Source organism: Ambystoma mexicanum, chromosome 10 (assembly GCF_040938575.1).
Source record: "Ambystoma mexicanum isolate Mex_15411 chromosome 10, UKY_AmexF1_1, whole genome shotgun sequence".
Taxonomy (NCBI): domain Eukaryota; kingdom Metazoa; phylum Chordata; class Amphibia; order Caudata; family Ambystomatidae; genus Ambystoma; species Ambystoma mexicanum.
In genome coordinates this window covers 1,154,744,462-1,154,762,242 of record NC_090932.1, presented here as the reverse complement: position 1 = coordinate 1,154,762,242, position 17,781 = coordinate 1,154,744,462, and the positions used below count along the sequence as shown (strand labels likewise).

At 45.8% G+C, this 17,781-nt stretch overlaps 1 protein-coding gene across 4 annotated transcripts in view; it reads right to left on the bottom strand.

Annotated features, from left to right (window-relative positions):
• KANSL3 (KAT8 regulatory NSL complex subunit 3) overlaps positions 1 to 17,781 on the bottom strand; it is a 1,222,374-nt gene that overhangs the window by 999,027 nt on the left and 205,566 nt on the right. For all 4 annotated transcript variants that reach the window (XM_069619075.1, XM_069619076.1, XM_069619078.1 and 1 more), the window contains one exon: positions 3,994 to 4,084. In XM_069619075.1, the coding sequence (XP_069475176.1) occupies positions 3,994 to 4,084 (91 nt within the window). The remainder of the gene's footprint in view (positions 1 to 3,993; positions 4,085 to 17,781) is intronic.

Genomic DNA, 17,781 nt, shown 5'->3' with positions numbered 1-17,781 from the left:
TAGGCCAAAAGGAGGAGTGTGTTGTTCAGAAGCCTCATCCTCCTCAAGAATTTAGAACATGGACTTAAAATAGTTTAAGCTTGTAAACCTTCGAGGGTTCTGTCGATGGCTTTGACGCCGAAGTATTTGGCCCGAGACTAGTCGAGGTAGTAGAAGGATGAGGTTTAGAACTCTCCTTTTCTCAAGGTTTCGTATCTTCCCGAGGGGTTGACTGTTTTGGGCCAGGGCCCAAGGGCAAGCGAGCAGAGACCTTTGTAGACACGTTCGCTGGTTTACGAGGCTCGACAGGGTCAGAGCTCTTCTTCGGCTCTCTTGAAGGGGCAGGAGAAGCCGCCTTCTCAAATATTTTCAACATTTGGAGCCAAAAATCCTCCCACTTTGCTTTAGAAGCAGACTTAGCTGGACAGTTGACCTTGCAATCAGGCGAGGAATCAGGACGAATAGCTTGATCTATGATGCCCATACCGGGAGGACGAAGTGTGCTACAATCCACGCCTAGACGGCAAGCGCTTCTTAGAGCACTTCTGAAGTGGCGATTCACCCCTCAAGCTCTTCTCATCAGAAGACCTCCTTTTTGAAGGAGTTGTTGATGGTGACTTGGATGGGGGCACACCCACGGCAAGTTCCCCTTCCTCTCCTTTAGCGCCTTTCCTGTCATGGACTGACAGGAACTACAGTCTATCTTGTGCTCAATCAGCAGGCACCAAAGACAAATGTGCTGTGGGTTTGTAATGAACATGTTTGACCCACACATTTGACCCACACTCAGCACATCTCTTAAAGCCGGTTTTAGGAGTCGACATTTAAAAAACAACTGTTGCCACAAAGTCAAAGAACCGGTCCGAAGCGAACTGTGCAGCGGAAAAACAGAACTGAAGAAATAGGCACAGTGCGTGCTATATATACAGTCTGTGACATCATGAGCGAAAGCAGACTAGGCCGTCGAGGGGCACGCTTCGACATACGGCGCCATCTGGAGAAAAAGTTTCCAAAACCGCTGATGCTGGATGGAAGATATCAAAGATGAGGAATATGTGGGAGGACAGAATTCATTCAAATTGTTGATTATCCAGTATTGTGCAATATCACCACCTGCTAGTTCCATGTGTTTAGTGTGTAAAATGCCTAGAATACATATATTTGTACACATACCTGTCTAAAATGAGGTATCATTTATTATATTGTGTGGACTCCTTGAGGACACCTGACCCCCACTCAATCTCCTGAGAATAACCTTGATAGCTCACCAGTGCTACCTTGATTGGGTTTTGGCTAGACTCTAGAGTTCCCTGTTCACTATAACTAGAGTGGCCCCCTAAATCTGTCCTCCATGCCAGATTCTAGAAATTCATCTTAGCATTACCCAGATGGCGTTTGGCTAGACATTAGTGTTTGTCCCTGGTCATAAGAAGAGGTTGGCCTCTTAGAATCTGTCCATGGGGCAGATTCTGGTAATCATCTCAACAGAGGTCTTTCCCCCCCCCCCCCAATACCTTAGAGAAACTCTGAAGGAATCGTTGACCAAAACTCCACTGATCACAACCACGCAAGACAGAGGGTAAGGTTGGATAGAAGAGGTATATTAACCCACCACCTGTACTGAGATTCTGTCAGAAGCCACTTCTGAGGCTTCTGAATCTGCTCTGCCCACACTTGGTACAGTTGATGTGGGGGCTGATCACTGGTGCAGAGGTCACTTTCGATGTCGTGATTTATGTCCGGTTAGTTGGCGGTTCAGCGCTCTGGCAAAACAGTTACTACAAATGGACAGCGGGATGACCCTGGCACGATGAAGAAAGGACTACCATGAATCTGACAACCTTCGAGGACCCCCAGAACACGATGCAAGCAGGATACAGTGATGGCCACCACAATCAGGCAGCAGAAGGCTACCCTCATGGCATGAACCAAAAAGGATGGTCCAGCAAGACCCCTCTTTGTGCTGCAAAGGCAGGGGAAGGTCTCTTGTTTTACTAGTCTATAGCCTGCCGAAACCCAAGTCCAAACACGGGACAGCAGCAGATGCAGCAAGGTAGCAAAGGCAGGAGCTGGTTCGTATACAGAGTGGTCCCAGGACACTCCTGAAGGCGTCCAAAGCCAGGATGCTCGAGCAGGGGCAGATTATGGATGACCCCACAAGTCCAGGGGTTGAAGCACCGATTAAGGCCTTCAGGCGATCAGACAAAGGAGCGGAGCAGGGCTTCGCCGGCACAGATGCTGAATGCAATGAGGTTTGTAGCAAAAACGGTCCACAGGTCTTCAGCAGTATGCTCTTCTTTGAAGGGGCATTGGCTCCAACAACCATCTGAAGAATGGTTGCGGGAGCTTTTATCTTAAATTCGAGCAGGAGCCACCCCGCGCCAGTCAATGGTAACGATCTGCAACATTCAAACAGGCAGGTGCTGGCCAGGAGAGCATCCGGCCACCACATCTACCCAGCCAAAAACACATACCGCCACTTTGCACAAGAAAGCCAAGTTTTTTCTCGGGAAAGGGCTTACCATGTATGGCATTACCTGCCGTGAGAGGGTAGGAAGAAGGTAAAGAGACACATGGTCAAAGGACAAGGCAAAATCTTGTTGCACAGCCATTTTAAAATGATATGGCACTCTAAAAGATAGTATGCTGTTAATGCAAATGTGCATGCGAGAAAGTTAAAGCACAGTAGAAAAATATCCACTGCCACCAGCTTGTCCAGGATGCAACATCCAAGTAACCAAAAAACTGTAAGGTGATGTGTGCAGTGTAAAACAAGGAATTGTGTAATGGGGACATAGTGCCCCCCCCCTGCACCGATTACCATAGCGACTGATCAGTGCCTCCACAAAACAGGAGTTCGGCAAGGCAAGCACAGAAAAAGGCTTTACTTCCATCCAAGTCAGGTCTGGTTCAAAACAGCAAAACTGTGAGGGGGGGGGGGGGGGGGGGGGGTGAGGGAGGGGGATTCCACAGAGAGGGAAAGCAGCAAAAAGAAAAACTTTCCCAGCAACCCCTCAGAGTATTGTGGAAAAACCTATTAAAAATTGACAAAACGTTAAAAGGGCGAATCCACCAAATAAGGAGAAGCCTCCCTAGGGTTCACAATCAAGATTGAAAGTCTTAGGAGGTCACTTGTTCGGCAGTTGCAGCGTGGTAGCGGGAATCTCTGGCGGTAAGGGGGAGCTACCCGCTCCATAATGAGAACCCCCAGAGGTGGATAATTGGTGGCAAATACAGAGCTCTCCATGGCCTTCAGGGAGGGATCTATGCTGGAGAGCGAAGGGGAAATAACATTAAAACAGACCATAATGGGGTAAAAATCCCATAATGCCATCAAGAGGGGTCCCCTGAAACTCAGACCCAGTACACATATGCTGGAGCCAATTCATAGGGGCGTAAAAAGGGGAATGACTTCTACCTCCTGAGAGTGCGGCAGATCATTCCAGCATGACACTTGGGAATCTTGTTTTGTTTCATGGAGTAGGAATGGATTTCAGACCTTTGGGCCTTTACGATTAGGCTTGCCGCATGGGCAGACATTGGAGTACCAGTCCTTTAGAATGGGTACACCTAGCATGGACTTTGTGATTCTCATGATCCATGCCACTGTTTCACAATGCTCTCTCCTACAGCGTTATACAAACCATAAAGGGCATCATCAAACCCATCCATAAAACACCAACAGGGCTCCATTCAAGTTGTGAGATATTTGACCAAGGCAAGAACCTCCTGAACACTGTCAGGAGAGGATTGTTTAGGTTCAGCATGCTCCTTCTGGACTACTAGAGTGGAGAAAACCCACTGCCAATGTGGTCCCTTAGGTTGAAATACCTTTTGTTTTAAAACTTTGTTCCCACTCCTAAAACTCCATTACCAAGCAGGACAACACTGAACGCACAATCACCAGTCAGACAGATTTTTAAAAGAGATCTTCTTGAATATCTTGTAAACCAGTGTATGAGTGTTCGGTGTCCCTCAACCCAGGACAGAAGACGGTAGAAAAAGGCTTCCTACCCCATCGTTAGCAAGACGAGCAAGTCGATCAGACTGTAGAGCTTTCAGAAGCTTGTTAAACAGCTTGTTTTGGGACACGGTCCAGCCCGACCTAATAGGAAACAAAAGGAAAAAAACAAGTGTTAGATAATGCAGACCAGCGGTCTGCAATCTTTGGCGGATCAGATATTTTGGACTAACTCCCATTCCCACCCCCTAGCAGGGCTCAAAATGTGCACTCGCCACTAGGCATTGGCTGATTACAACCGAATTCTGGTGAGAAAGAAACTGTGCTATGTGTATGTGTAGTACTAATGTGGTGGGTGACAAAGGCTGACCCTAGCCATACAGTCAATAGAGAAGGTTCACAGGAGTCACACGTTGCAAAGCCCTGGTGTAGGGGGTCCCTACAATCCTACATCAAACCACCATCTTTGTAAATTAACAGCCAGCATATAATTGAGTTATGTCTCTTGCTAACATCAAAGTAGCTTCACTTAATTGATTCACAGGATTCTGCGTATTCGTTGATATTCATAATCGCAAACATACATTTTATTCAACTTTCTTAGTTGTGTTCTGCATCATTATCAAAAATGTCATAAGGAAAGGAAAATACAATATCACTGCACCCGAGTTGGCTTTCTAAGATTGAACAGTTACTCAGTTTTAATGGGAGTAATGGGTTCTCCCATAGCTCAGGTTTCTGTATATCAGGAGAAGACCTGGGTTATTTTGGGTAGTGGACTGTAATTTGTAATCTAAAAAACCAGAAGGAACATAGGGACACTAGAAGCAGCAGCGACAATAGCCAATGCCAATGGGTAAGCCATGTTCTCAACAGACAGAGTCCTGCACGTTTTGTTGGATGTCCTCAGGAAGATTATGAAAGCCATGGCTCGTACCCGGTCCAGAGGGACGCAGACTTTGTGGCTCTACTGCTCCACACCAGGTAGTGGAGCTTTGCTAAAGCTAAAGTTTGCCCTCCTTCCCCCATTGTCTGTAGGCCCTTATTGGGTCATCCATCCTGATTTTTCTGTCTGCTGTATTAAGGTCCTCCTTTTCTCCGGGTGTGGAAGCAGAGTTTCCTTCATCGCGGGAAGGTCTGAGATTCAGCCCCTATTGGTATTCAGAACCTTGACATCGCAAGCACAGAACAGACCACACCAAGACCAAAACCTCTGCACCCATGACCCCTGAATCCTCATCGCAGCAAACAAGAGTGAAAACAGCTGTTCAAAGGCAAAGTCTTTAATTGAGCCAGTGGCCTTCTTTACAGGGTTTTGAGGGGCCCGATTGTATACCTTTACTATCCTGTAGTATGTACAGATCCCATGCCTGAACGTTCGTGGTGAAACCTGGGAATACAAATTTTGTGGGGATCTACAAGACTCCAGAGATGGGCAGCTGCACTTTTCTTCTACAGGAAAACAGTGTGAACATCTTATGTGTTCCACAATAACCACACTTGCCTATTGACATGAGCATGTTAAACCCCATGGAGGAAATTTTCAATACCTTTAAAGCCCCATCTAAGTAACAAACCGTTTAACTGAGGATATTGATGGATAACTGATCATAGGAGAGAGTTGAACATATTAACATCATTTAGCCATGTGTTGGTGTGCCTTATACTTTATAAGGCTTGTCTTATTAACTAACACCCTCCCCCTCTCCCAAATTTCTCTCTTGTAACAGTATAGGAAGGGAATAACTGTTTTCGATCTAAAAGCGTGGTAGGTGGCCAGTTTGGGTAATGTGTCAAGTATGTGTGTAAACAAATGTAGTTTACTTGACTTAACTGCACCCGTGTTATAATAACTACATTTCTGAGGCTTTTGAATCTGAAGAGATTCATATGCTTTGCATATACTGCCATCTAATGGTTGGCTCGCAGAATTACATATTTTTTAAAATTAGAAAAACAAGTTGTCAATAGGGTAGTCCCAGTCCCACTATCCCGATCCCTATCCTACGTGTACTGGGACCCATGATCCTTCATGCATCCACGTCCTCATATTTTCTTTTTACGCCATTGGTTGACTGCACTGAAACAGATCTGGCGTCAAAAATGTCCTTCTCCGTCGAAATTGCAGAGTGCTTAACGTTTAACATTGAGGAGAACAGAGGAGAACAGAGGAGAACAGAGGATCAAAGTGATACAACACAACCACGTCTCCTACAAGGTGTACAGGAGGGAGAGTGGGGAACATGCATAGCTTACATTTTCAAAAGCATAGAAAAAGCTGTCCGCCCCTGCACCCCATTCCTCCCCCCAAATCCCAAATGGAAAAAAAACCCTTTTAATTTCTGCCCAAGGTCAATTTTAAATTCCATTGGAGGGGCATGCACAAAGTGTGGAATAGTTGCCTACCCTGCGACCACACCGAGGATCGCTGCTGAGATACTAAGGGAGTGCCAGCAGAAGTGCTTGGCAGTATACGCCATGTAGGTGGAATCTGCAAAGACATCAGAACGTGAGGTCTGGGTTTCAGAGGTTGGAACCGACAGCCAACAGAAAATTATTAGGGCATCAGCAGGGAAGGCCTTACAGCCGATGCCTAGTTATCGAGATGAGTTACAGAAAACATGTTAGGGTGAGGAGGCTTAGAAATCGTACAAAACACAAGACCAGCACAACTGGTTGAGACAAATGAGCGGAGGGGTCAGGATCAACCTACAAAGGCACAGCACCTACATCATCGTCAAGCAAAGCAAGAGTCGGCACAGTAAAAAACAAACAAGACAAATTAGTATCCCCAAAAGCATCGACATGCTGAACAGGGGTGCGATGAATCCAATGGAGTCATCACCGATTTCTCTGCGGTGACATCCTCCCATGTGGCCAGGGCACACCAGCCGCTACCTAACCCTGGGGGTTGGCTATTTGAAGGAGCATCACATGGGGGTGGAAGGGGGAAGACAAGCTCCAGGGAGATGTACTGGCTTTCTCGGGTGAGACGACATGCTGTCCCCCATTTTACCTTGAAAATAACCCTCCCATATCCAATACCTTCATGGCCTATTGTCATACACCCATTCATCCTCCTGTGAAGGATAAGGGAAAACCTTTCCCCCAGACCTATATGCCAACCTTCCAACTTTGGTCTGCCGTGTGAAACTTATGAAACTGCCTTCTCCAATCCCACCTAGCAATCACCCATGAATGACCTGTCATTGAAAACCATGGAGAATGTTTATCGAAGTTTTGGGAGCCAATTGTCAAAAATGGACGTCCTTTCCCAGAATTACCAAAATACTGGGACGAGGAGGAGGGAATCGACCAACTCAAAGCGAAGGAAGCCACAAGCCCAGCAAACACTCTAGTTGTTGCTCGCATACACCTGTGCCCAGGAAATGTAAAGAGCAGAAGCAGAGAGATGATGTCTGCTGCTGGTGGGAGAAAGCTGCGTCTCTCCGTGAGGATCAAAAGCCTGAAAGGCATGGTGAACCAGGTGGCTCATTGACCAAGGAGAAAGAAGCTGCTGCACGGGAAGGACACGCTGCGAGAACACCAGGAGCCAACAAGAGACTCCTGTGCATTTCACAGGTGTCAGAGCAGCGCTTCCCTTACCAGAGCCTGGAACGAAGCAGACGTGTCAAACGGAAGCTGCGAGAGGCGGGAAAATCAAGAGGCAGCAGTCGTGAGAAGGAAGCAGATGGAAACGCTTCTCCGCATGACCGCGGGAGAATCTAGGAACGCCAACAAGAGCCGGTGAGTCAACCCAGAGACAGGGGACACCAGGGTGCATCGGCTGCCACGCCGAATGAAAGGAATTGTAAATAAAGCCACCGAGCAAGAAAGAGTAGATGACTTAAGGGGGGAATTGAACTATGAGCAAAACCCTTACAAATATGCAAATGTATACAATACAAGTATTTGGGAAACCCGAATAGGAAAATATATCAAGAGGATACATTATCAAACAAAGTATCTGTGCAACTCTGGGAGAGGGCAGAGGCCGTGTATGAACAGAAGTCCTGGAAGGCCAGGCAATTACAAGTGCATGAATACAAGAAGCCTTGGCAGAAGAATATACAACTACAACTGTGTGGATACAAGAGGTCCTGAGGAAGAAACATCAGGACTAGGAAAAGGATTGTGTTATTCAAGAGTGAAAGAAGTCATTGGATTAACCAGCAGAAAAGGAGTAAAAACCCTGGCAGAAAAGTATACCAGTTGTCCCAAGTGAGACAAAATTACAAAGCCAGACACTTGTGTGTCAGTGTTGTTGTTGGCCAAGAAAGGCACAAGGAACTTTGGTTTGTGAAACATCCGAGGGTAAAGAGGAATCCAGGGGAAGGGAAACACCCTCTGGAGCAAGGACCTTTATCGCTGAAGAACTTTTAGTTGGAGTCATTTATTCTTCCTTTATGAACACTTTTCTAAACCACCAAACGTTAAAAAATTTCAATATTCCCCTTAGAATTTAGTTCATAGCGTGAGGGTCAGAATAGAACTTTGGAAACGGGACAGTTTTTGTTTTGGACATTCTGACAGACAGATCCTTAGTTTTGTTTTAGGTAGGGAAATTCCTTTCAGAGAAGCATCAGAGAGGCATTTCCCCTAAAAGTATTTAACCAAAATCATGGCTAACCTTTGTCCGAGTTCCATTCCTGGCTCCTCACAGGGGTTACTAAACAAAAGTCTCCTTCCACTTCAACCCAGCTCTAAGAGTAATAAAGGAGACGTAGACAGAGGGGGCTACAACTCAATGCAGCAGAAGGCCCTAGTGGGAGGGTGAGGGTGAGGCAGGCGATGACATTTTTGAAGCTGAAACACCTGCATCTACGCAAATCCTAATGTCTACTAGGGGTGTACCAAATGGTATATTTAGTATTCGGACAGAGCCGAACATGAAGCTGTATACTTGTTGTATTTAGCAAATTATGTGCCAAATTTTAAAAATGTACAAAAAAATGAAAGAACTATTTTTAAGTTAAGCACGCAAACGATTTCCTGCAGTCAAGGTTATTCAGCATTATAACTGCTGCTACAGAATAAAAAAGCAGGAATGAAAATGCGTCACATGGAACAAGGGTTTGGGGGGCATGGGAGAGGGAAACCGGTTTATGTGAGTAGGAGCAGCAGGGTAGTAGGTGTGGGGCACCTGGTGAGTGACTGGGAGGGCTTGGGACGGCTTTCCTCACCTTTTACCCCCCGATAACCACGGCTATCCTTAGTACATGTACATTATACCTGTTATGTGAGGAAAGTTATTTTTAAAACAATTATACGTTTTTACAGCTACTGTGAGGTAGGGGGTGAAAAAGCACTAGCCATGGCCGAAGGCCAAGGCTAATGGTCTGGTAGTGTTTTAAACTATACAGTGGGCAAGGCCAAAGACCATGCTCACTCGTGATACACATGTATAGTGGACCCTGTCACAGGCTATGGCTAGTGGTCCGGTAGTGAAAAATATAAAGTGGGCACGGTCAAAGGCTGTGCTCACTAGCCAGGGCCAAAAGGCCCAAGCAATTGGCCCTGATACACATGTATAATGGACACAGCCATGGCCCAATGCCATGGCTTGTGGCCTGGTAGTGTTGAAAATATACAGTGTGCACAGCTGATGGGGTAGGGCTCCTAGAATTGCCTGCCTGGTTTCCTGTTGCAATCAGGTGGTAAGAGTGGGTCTTAAATACGATTCAGATGTATACTGACTAGTCAGAAGCATCATTTTGAAAGGAATTAATTGATGCAGACCTCAGGCCTCGAACTGGAGCCTTTACAAATGGCTGTGTGCATCTCAACACCAGCAGCACCCATGAACCAAGCCTCCTTTGCAATTCACACAGGACATTTATTCCAAAGAGTCCTCTTGCCATTGTAAGATAGGTGGGGGGTAAATGTGTACACTGCATCCTGCTGGAGGGAGTGATGCATTTGTATTATTAAATAAATTAAGTTGCTTCTAGTTACCAAGTTGTTTCGAGTCCAGGGCAGAGCAAAAATTGTGGAGCAGACTGACTTTGGATCTGTCAATGAGCATCCTTGACTTGAATTTAGTCATCGGCTTTCTGCAGCCAAGAGACCCGAGTGACAGAGGGATAACACGATTACTGAGTCCAATCTGCCTGTGCAATGCTGCAATTATTACTCTAAATGCGACATAGTGCCCCTATGTTTTTGGCTAACTTATTTTCTCAAAAGAGCCGTCACGATTCACTCCCTTCCCTGCTACTTGGGGTCCTGATTTGGGGTTTATTCGCTACTGGACTTTCCTTCCGAAACCTCACGTGACAGAACTGTGGTGAATTGGGAGCGTTAAATCCTTATTTTCCATGTTACTTCCTTCTGGATCCATTCCAGGTTTTTGGCAGCCAGTATGCTGCTCCAATCAAAAGACTACGCTTTCCAGAATGGCTGGCCGACTGCTTCATTTCCACTCTTTCAGGACAAGGTTGGGTGGAGGATAAGCAGCACCTGTAGCTGGCAGGTGCAGCAAGCAGCACAGCTGAGGTGTGTGCTCGTTAGCCAGCTTTAAAAACCTTGTTTGCTTCAGTCCAGCACTGGTCATTGATGCAGTGTTCCTGTTGGCGACTGGTCCCTGGTTCCTGGTTCTTAGCTTAGTGTCTAGTTCCTAGTTTCTAGTTTCTAATTTCTTGTTCCCTTTCCTCTGGATTTAGAATTTAGTGTGCTTATTAAGTTCTGCTTCCTGGATTTCCTTTCTGTCTTCCTGTTTTGCAGTCAGCACTGCCCTGTGCTTTCCCTTTTCTGTGCAGCCCAGTTTGTGTTCTTTATTTCTTTGACTTTGCCCTTTTCAGAAAGAAACCATGATCCTTTAGCCACTCCTAATTTATACATTTAGTATTTTGTCTCCGTTTGCCTTTCCTACCCTTGGTGGGGCGGGGAGGGCGAGTGTGGGGGGTGGTGGAGTTTTGCTCTTGTATTTTCTTTTTCCCTGCTCCTGTTCCTTTCCTTTCTCGTGTCTGTTCCAGGTTTCCCTTGCATTTCATCTTTCTTCCCTATTGATGGTTAGGTGTGGGGGTGCTGTTGTAGCCAGCTCCTGTGTGAATGTTTTCCTCAATATTCTGTAATCACTATTCCTACTTGTCCCGAGTCTGATGTATTAAGTTATCCTCCCTTTGCTTTTGTAGCCTTTCTGGGTCCCTGTTTGATCACTTTGCTGACATTTCAGGTGGTATTTCTTGTCCTCTTGAGTATTGTCTTTAAGTTACCTTATACAATACCATCAAGGGTGTTAACTCACAGATCCTGTAGTTGCTTGCCCTGTATATGGGCTTAAAGGCAGACGGTACCTGTAAGAGCAATTGTGGCTAAGGCGCTTAGCGATTTTCTTTGTAATCATAAGGAGCTGCTTAGAACTTACCCCACATCCCTTTTCATATATTTGTATTCTTATCACGTTCTACTTGCACATCCTGGGTTTTAGTGTACATGTGTCTTGGTTGCCAAGTGCTTGTTGTTTGACGCAAAGCTATTCACTGTGATCTTGTGCACATTCCCCTTGCCATATTCACTGCCTTTGTCCTCTCATGACAAGAGTATTGGAGCAATAAGAGTATAAACTGAAATGGTTTCTTTCACATGGGAATGAAACCAAACGTTCTGTGGTGCCAGCTCCACAAACTGCCAACCCATCCATTATATTGCATTGAAATGAGAAAGCAAATTATTCATCTGAAACCGAACAGCAAGAAATTATTTGTCTGGTGTAAAATAGCCATTTGTCAGCTGGAATTCAACCGAATACTTACTTGAAGCCGAAGTTCAAAACACCCCTAATTTCTACCACGTTAGAGGATACACCTCGACACCATAAAGAACGGTGCATGAAGGGTTTTAGGGAAACAAGGTCAATAATGTTAACTTTTGTGGAACACCACGAGCAACCAGGAAAAAGGAACACAGCAAAAAATAAAAAATTAAAATCACATGAGGAACCCGCACAACCAAAAGCAAGATCATAATCCCTGCTAGACATACAAGCTGATGCATACTCAGATCAGGATTATCATGTTGACACGGGAGATGCTGACTCGCATCAGGGATACCACAACTACATAGAATCGAATGATGTCAGTGTTCCCAGATGAGGTATATCTCCCCCCACCCCACAGTCGCACCCTTTCCCAGAGTACAACTAACAATATGCAAATCTACTTAGCAGGGCTACATACAATTTTGGAATCCTCACCCAAATGGCAGATAAGTGTGTAGATTTCATTGACAATTGACAGATTACTTTGGATGTTCTGAAGGATTCCATAACTGAGGACCAATGGTCGTATACATGGAACCAGCATGCGATAATAAATCTAGTTTGGTTTGGAAGACTTAGAAGATGTAAGAAGCAAAGTATGCATATGTTTGCAGGTCAAGACTAACAGTTGCTGGCTGGGATGAGAAGAGCCAGCAAGACCAGCATGTGTAGGAGTGGACTGCAGTGCCCTGGCTGGACGCAGACTAACAGGAGCCTGGGACCGTGACAGATGCAGAGGGACGTGCATAGTGAAGTGGTTGCAACGGTCAGCAGTCTCAGGACTCATCCCTTGCTGTTAGGAGCATTTTAATCAATTACACTCGTCACTCGCGCTCACCCTTAAAAGAGCAATTTGACAAATATTTCATTGCAATTTGATGAATCCAAAAGTTAGGATTTATTTTGATCCAATTGTAGTTAACGTTTATGTACAGCCAATACGTGTTCGAGACAAGGTCTTATCAAGGCTGTTAAGAAACGTGAGCATAAAAGGATCAACAAATAATGGTAACAATTACCAAATTGTGAGTAAATAATACATACCTATACCATGGCTGGGTGTAGGAAAACAAAGGGGGAAAAGGAGCAGGAATTCAAACAAAAAAAGCAAAAAGGTAAGCAAAGTTGAATAGTATTATGATTGTCATTGCATAACTACTTAGTTGCCATGCCATGGGTCTGCATTGGTCCCATATTTGTAGGTGTGAAATAAAGTTTGACATTCACCAACGATGTTGTACGAATTGGGCCCGTTGGTTGAAATTAATAATACATCAAACCAGACTGTCTATAAACATGCAGCAGTTAGTCATGTTTTTAATCAATAGATGGCACTTACCCATGTGCCATATCTCTTTCTTCGACCAGAATCAGATTAGACTGGGCTCAGAGATCAAATTGTCTTCTTTGGCTGCAAAATGCCAATGTACCTGCATCTTAGCCTGGCTCTACGAATGAGCTTGCAAGTCCGAAAAATATCAAAGAGAAACACTCACTTCTGAAGCCTCTGATTGGAAATATAGCAAATTAGTTGTGGGTGGACTCTTTATTAATATATAAATCCAACAAAAATTTGAATAGTAGTACGAGTAAACGGCAAACAATGCCTTGTCTCATTAATTTGTTTGCTAACATAAATAACTAAGCATGTGCTCTTGGTTAGGCTGTCAGCATTACTTTATTAGAAAATGTAAATAGCTACTACAGAGATGCTAATTCAATGTGTTATATAAATCGATCGAGTGACAGGCAAAATTGGCAAACGTCACTCTCATATGCAGTATCATAGGTGATCCGACAATGTTATGTTTTATTGGTCCGGGCATGTCTTTTAAACAGGCGCTGTCACCCGATTTGTAACAATGTTATGGTGTATTTCTTATTTGTACTGTTAACCTTTAACGGCTGACCAAAGTCTGAAGATGTGCTTTTGTTTCAATATGTGCTGGTCTATACATTATAACATCAATGGACGTTTTAACATCAATATATTGATACACCGGATGGCTGAAGCCCTCCAAAATGCATGTTACATCAAGGCAAGGAATATCGTTAATCACAGCTGCTACCTGCTAGGATTGATTGGAAATTAATCAGCATCTTTAGTTCCACACCAGTTGGGAGGGACCCATCCGCCAACGGTCTCAACCCATTTACAGATTCTAAAATCTTCATGCAAGGCACTATTTATACACTCACGAGGTTCAACAATCATTAAAGTTCGAATAATCAGCTTTCTGGGTGGAAGATAATTTTCAGATCTGCAGTTTTATTCTAGTCAGTGGTAACGCACAAACTTATTAGATTACGTTAAATGTATCATGTTGGCATAACTGCGATATGTCACAAAAACTGTCATGGTACACCATCTCTCTATTGCCCAAAGCGGCACATGACAAGGTCACCCCAACAGAGGTTATCGGGCGATGTAGCCCTACTTTGTTTACATTTTGATTGTCTGGCGCACCGTGCAATTCACGTGTGACGGTTACGCATGCTACGACTATAACCATCAAAACTAAAATGTTGCCCGCGTTCGACAGACACGTGGGTTGTGTTAAGATGGATTTCTGAAATCTGACCTTGTGTGCCGAGGTTCAGAAAGCAACCTAGTTTTTGGAACAGGGTGACCGGGTGATCGAAAGTCCACAATGAGCACACACAGCAAACAACAACACAAGTTACTCTGTCAGGTGTATATATAAAAAATACATATACATTTATTAAAGGCCTTTTAACTCAAACACAAGATGAAAACACAGCAATATTAACAATACTAACACAACACTATATTAGGAAACATATGTACAGTAAATATTAGTCAAACGTAATACTCAAGTATGGAGAGATCCACAACCTACAAAAGAAGGGGGTCAGACAGTACAAATATACTTTAGGCAGTCCAACAACTCAAACCCTAACTTTAAGGCAGTCCAATCCCTACGAAGAGTGGAGCCTTGTGATCAAAAGTACATTCAGCGCGGGAGAACTCCATCGTGCGGATAAGTACATAACTGGCCTGTAAAAGGGGCTGTAATGGCTCACAAAGATAGGTGAGATGATGAAGAATAAAGTTCCACTATTCAAGGAGGGTCTCCACAAGAGGGCAGAGCGAATTCCAGGAATCGGGAATAGGATGGTAGCATAGGCTTCCCTAACAATGGAGAGTGGCCATCAGGGGACACTTGTGCGTAAAAGGTTATGGATGCACGAGGGGCCACTGGTAAGTGTTGCAAGTACTCAGCGACACTTGACGCACTCCGGACCAAACTTCACCAGTCAAGTCCAGTTTGCTTGCAGGTCGAGTCCAACAGTTGCTCATCTTTCTGGCTTTCAGGAGCTGTGTTCCGGGACCACAGTCTGTGGCGGGACAGTGGCGTTTCTCCGCTCCGAGAATGGGATCGGGCCAGTTCCACTGCAGCTTGTCTTGGCGCACAGCAGCAAGGCACCCACTGTAAAGAAACCACCGGTTGGGGGCTTCTGTACTTCGCTCTCTATATGGTAGAGGAGAGGCACAGAGGACCCCTGCCAAGATTCTCCATTTGGTAGATATGGTCGAGCAATCAAGGCCAAGCTTCTCGGGAGGTGATGAGGGCTGGTTCTTAGGTACAGTGTAGTCCCTAAGCACCCACAAAAGGAATGTCCACACACTATCGGTTACAACACAGTCTTTATATAATTAAGGTTCAAAGGCATATACAATATCACGATAACTCACTTTGTACTCCAAAAATCAGCAATGGTAAATATATACAGTTCTAGAGTGGTACCATTAACGTTATTAGATCTCATTAAAACGCATACGGTTAGAATGAGACACAGATCAGAATAAAGAGGAAACTAGCAGTAGAGGAAGGAAAGCAAGATGGTTGAGCAATTGGCAGAATACTGGTCAATACCGTTTAAACACAGCTGTGTGTGGAGATTTCCCCCCCCACCTGGGCAACTTGTAAAGCAAAGATGTATCGCAAGCCCAGTCCATATATTGTTAACATTAGACTTTCCAATAGGTCTGCAACCCCACAGTACCTTGGCGTTGTAGCGTCCTCGTCGGGGAATCTACCTTTGAGGCAGGAGTCACGGGTCGAACGTCCGACGGAGAACAGGTCGTGCTACGACATTGAAGTGGCTGCGTCGTTCCTAGCTGTGCTCGTTGACGGGGGAACGTAAACGTCCTGCAAGGAAGAGGCGTGCGGGGCACCTCGGTGTCGATCGTTCTGGACCGCAAAGAGTTTGAAGAACTGTGGCCTAGCAAGGGCGTCGAGTCATCGGCGTCTCTGGTCTTTGGATGGCGGGAAACCCACCGGTGGATGCTCCTCGGCGCGTCGACGGTCAGGCCTTCTCCAGCAGGAGACAGCACCGATGATCCAAGGACGCTCTTGTCCGCATCTATGAAGTTCTTAGGCAAAACGGGAGCACGACGGCTCCAGTCGGCGACGGCTGTCGTCGTCGACAGTGGCGGACAACAGTCCGGGCGCTTCTCTTTGGAGTTCCGCAGCAGTCCCCGTATCGGGTCGGCGGCCTGCCAAAGGTCTGTCTACCAGGGAGCTTTGGCAAAGGTCTGCTGGTGCACCATGGTCCCTCTTAGGTCGGGAAGAGGGCGCCTTACCAGGTCCTCTTTGGGTCAGTCCTTGGAGGCACAGCAGCTTTCAGATTGCGAAGGAGAGCAACAGCGATTCTTCTCGTCCAGCAGGGCTTCAAGGTCAAGCTTCACTCGTTACTCGTCGTAGTGGACTTCAGCTTCTGAACACGATTCCTAGCAGCGAGAGGTCCCCAGATATACTGTTGATCTCCCATTCATTCCGCTGCATCATACTCAAGCATCCAATCACGACTAAGGGCATTCAGGCAGGCAGCCAATCAGGCACATGGTGCATTCAGGCCATTCACTTCTCTCCAGACACTCACAACAGGTTATGTGTATTGGGACAAGTACCGAGCCATTCAAAACTCCATTCTGCATTCATACTGGTTTCGGGCAGGGCTGTCTCAGTCATTGTGTCAACCACCAGATACTAGACACCCACAACATAGAATGCGTATTCGTCACACACTCCATTCACCCAGGTCCCACCAACAGGCGTACCCACAACATACGGTCGTTAAGAAGGCTCCAGTCAGTCTGGTCAGCACTTCCCCACACTACCATATATGGAACTTCCACCCAACAGCCAGTCAGGGGGAAGGGAATAGTTTCTTACCTGTAACTCCATTTCTCCAGCATTGGTATCGTTCATGGATTCACATGCTTTGAATATTCCCCGTCGTCAGGCTGGGAATCCCCGGTACATTATATAGACCCTTTCCCGTAGGAAAACTTTTTCGACGCTTATGCGTCCTATCCGCCTCGTTTTGTATCATGCGTGCCCGTGCCGTCAGGACGTCATGATATAAATACAGGCCCCGCCCCCGCGCTCCCTCAGATTTCGGCCCCCAAAGTAGTGGGGGAACCGGTTTGCATGATCAGGGGAGGCAGGTGGGCGCATGTGAATCCATGAAAGATACCAATGCTGGAGAAATGGAGTTACAGGTAAGAAACTATTCCCTTCTCCAGCATTGGATCTTTCATGGATTCACATGCTTTGAATAGATTACATAGCAGTACTACCCCCAAGAGGAGGTGTGCATGCAAACCCATATACTTTCTTCGCCAAAGGCCGTTCCCTATGATCATGTATACATCAGTAATAGTTTACATAGGAAAAAACGGACCACATACAGTCATAAAATTCCACAGGATGCAACCCCGCAGCCGGGGCTTACCTTACTGGAATAGGTGTCGAAGCACTGCCTGTCCCATCCGGGTGTCTTCGGCATGTTGCTGCGACAGGCAGTAATGGCGGGTAAAGGTGTGTGTAGACGCCCAGGTAGCCGCCATGCAGATGTCCCCTAGAGGGACTCCGGCCCACAGTGCCGTCGACGATGCCGCTGCTCTAGTTGAATGAGCTCTTGGCCGTCGTAGAAGAGGCTTCCCTGCCCTGGAATGGCAGTACGAAATGGTAGATGACACCCATCTTGATAGCCCTTGCTTTGAAATGGCTTTTCCTCTAGCACCCAACCCATAGGCCACAAACAGCTGTCT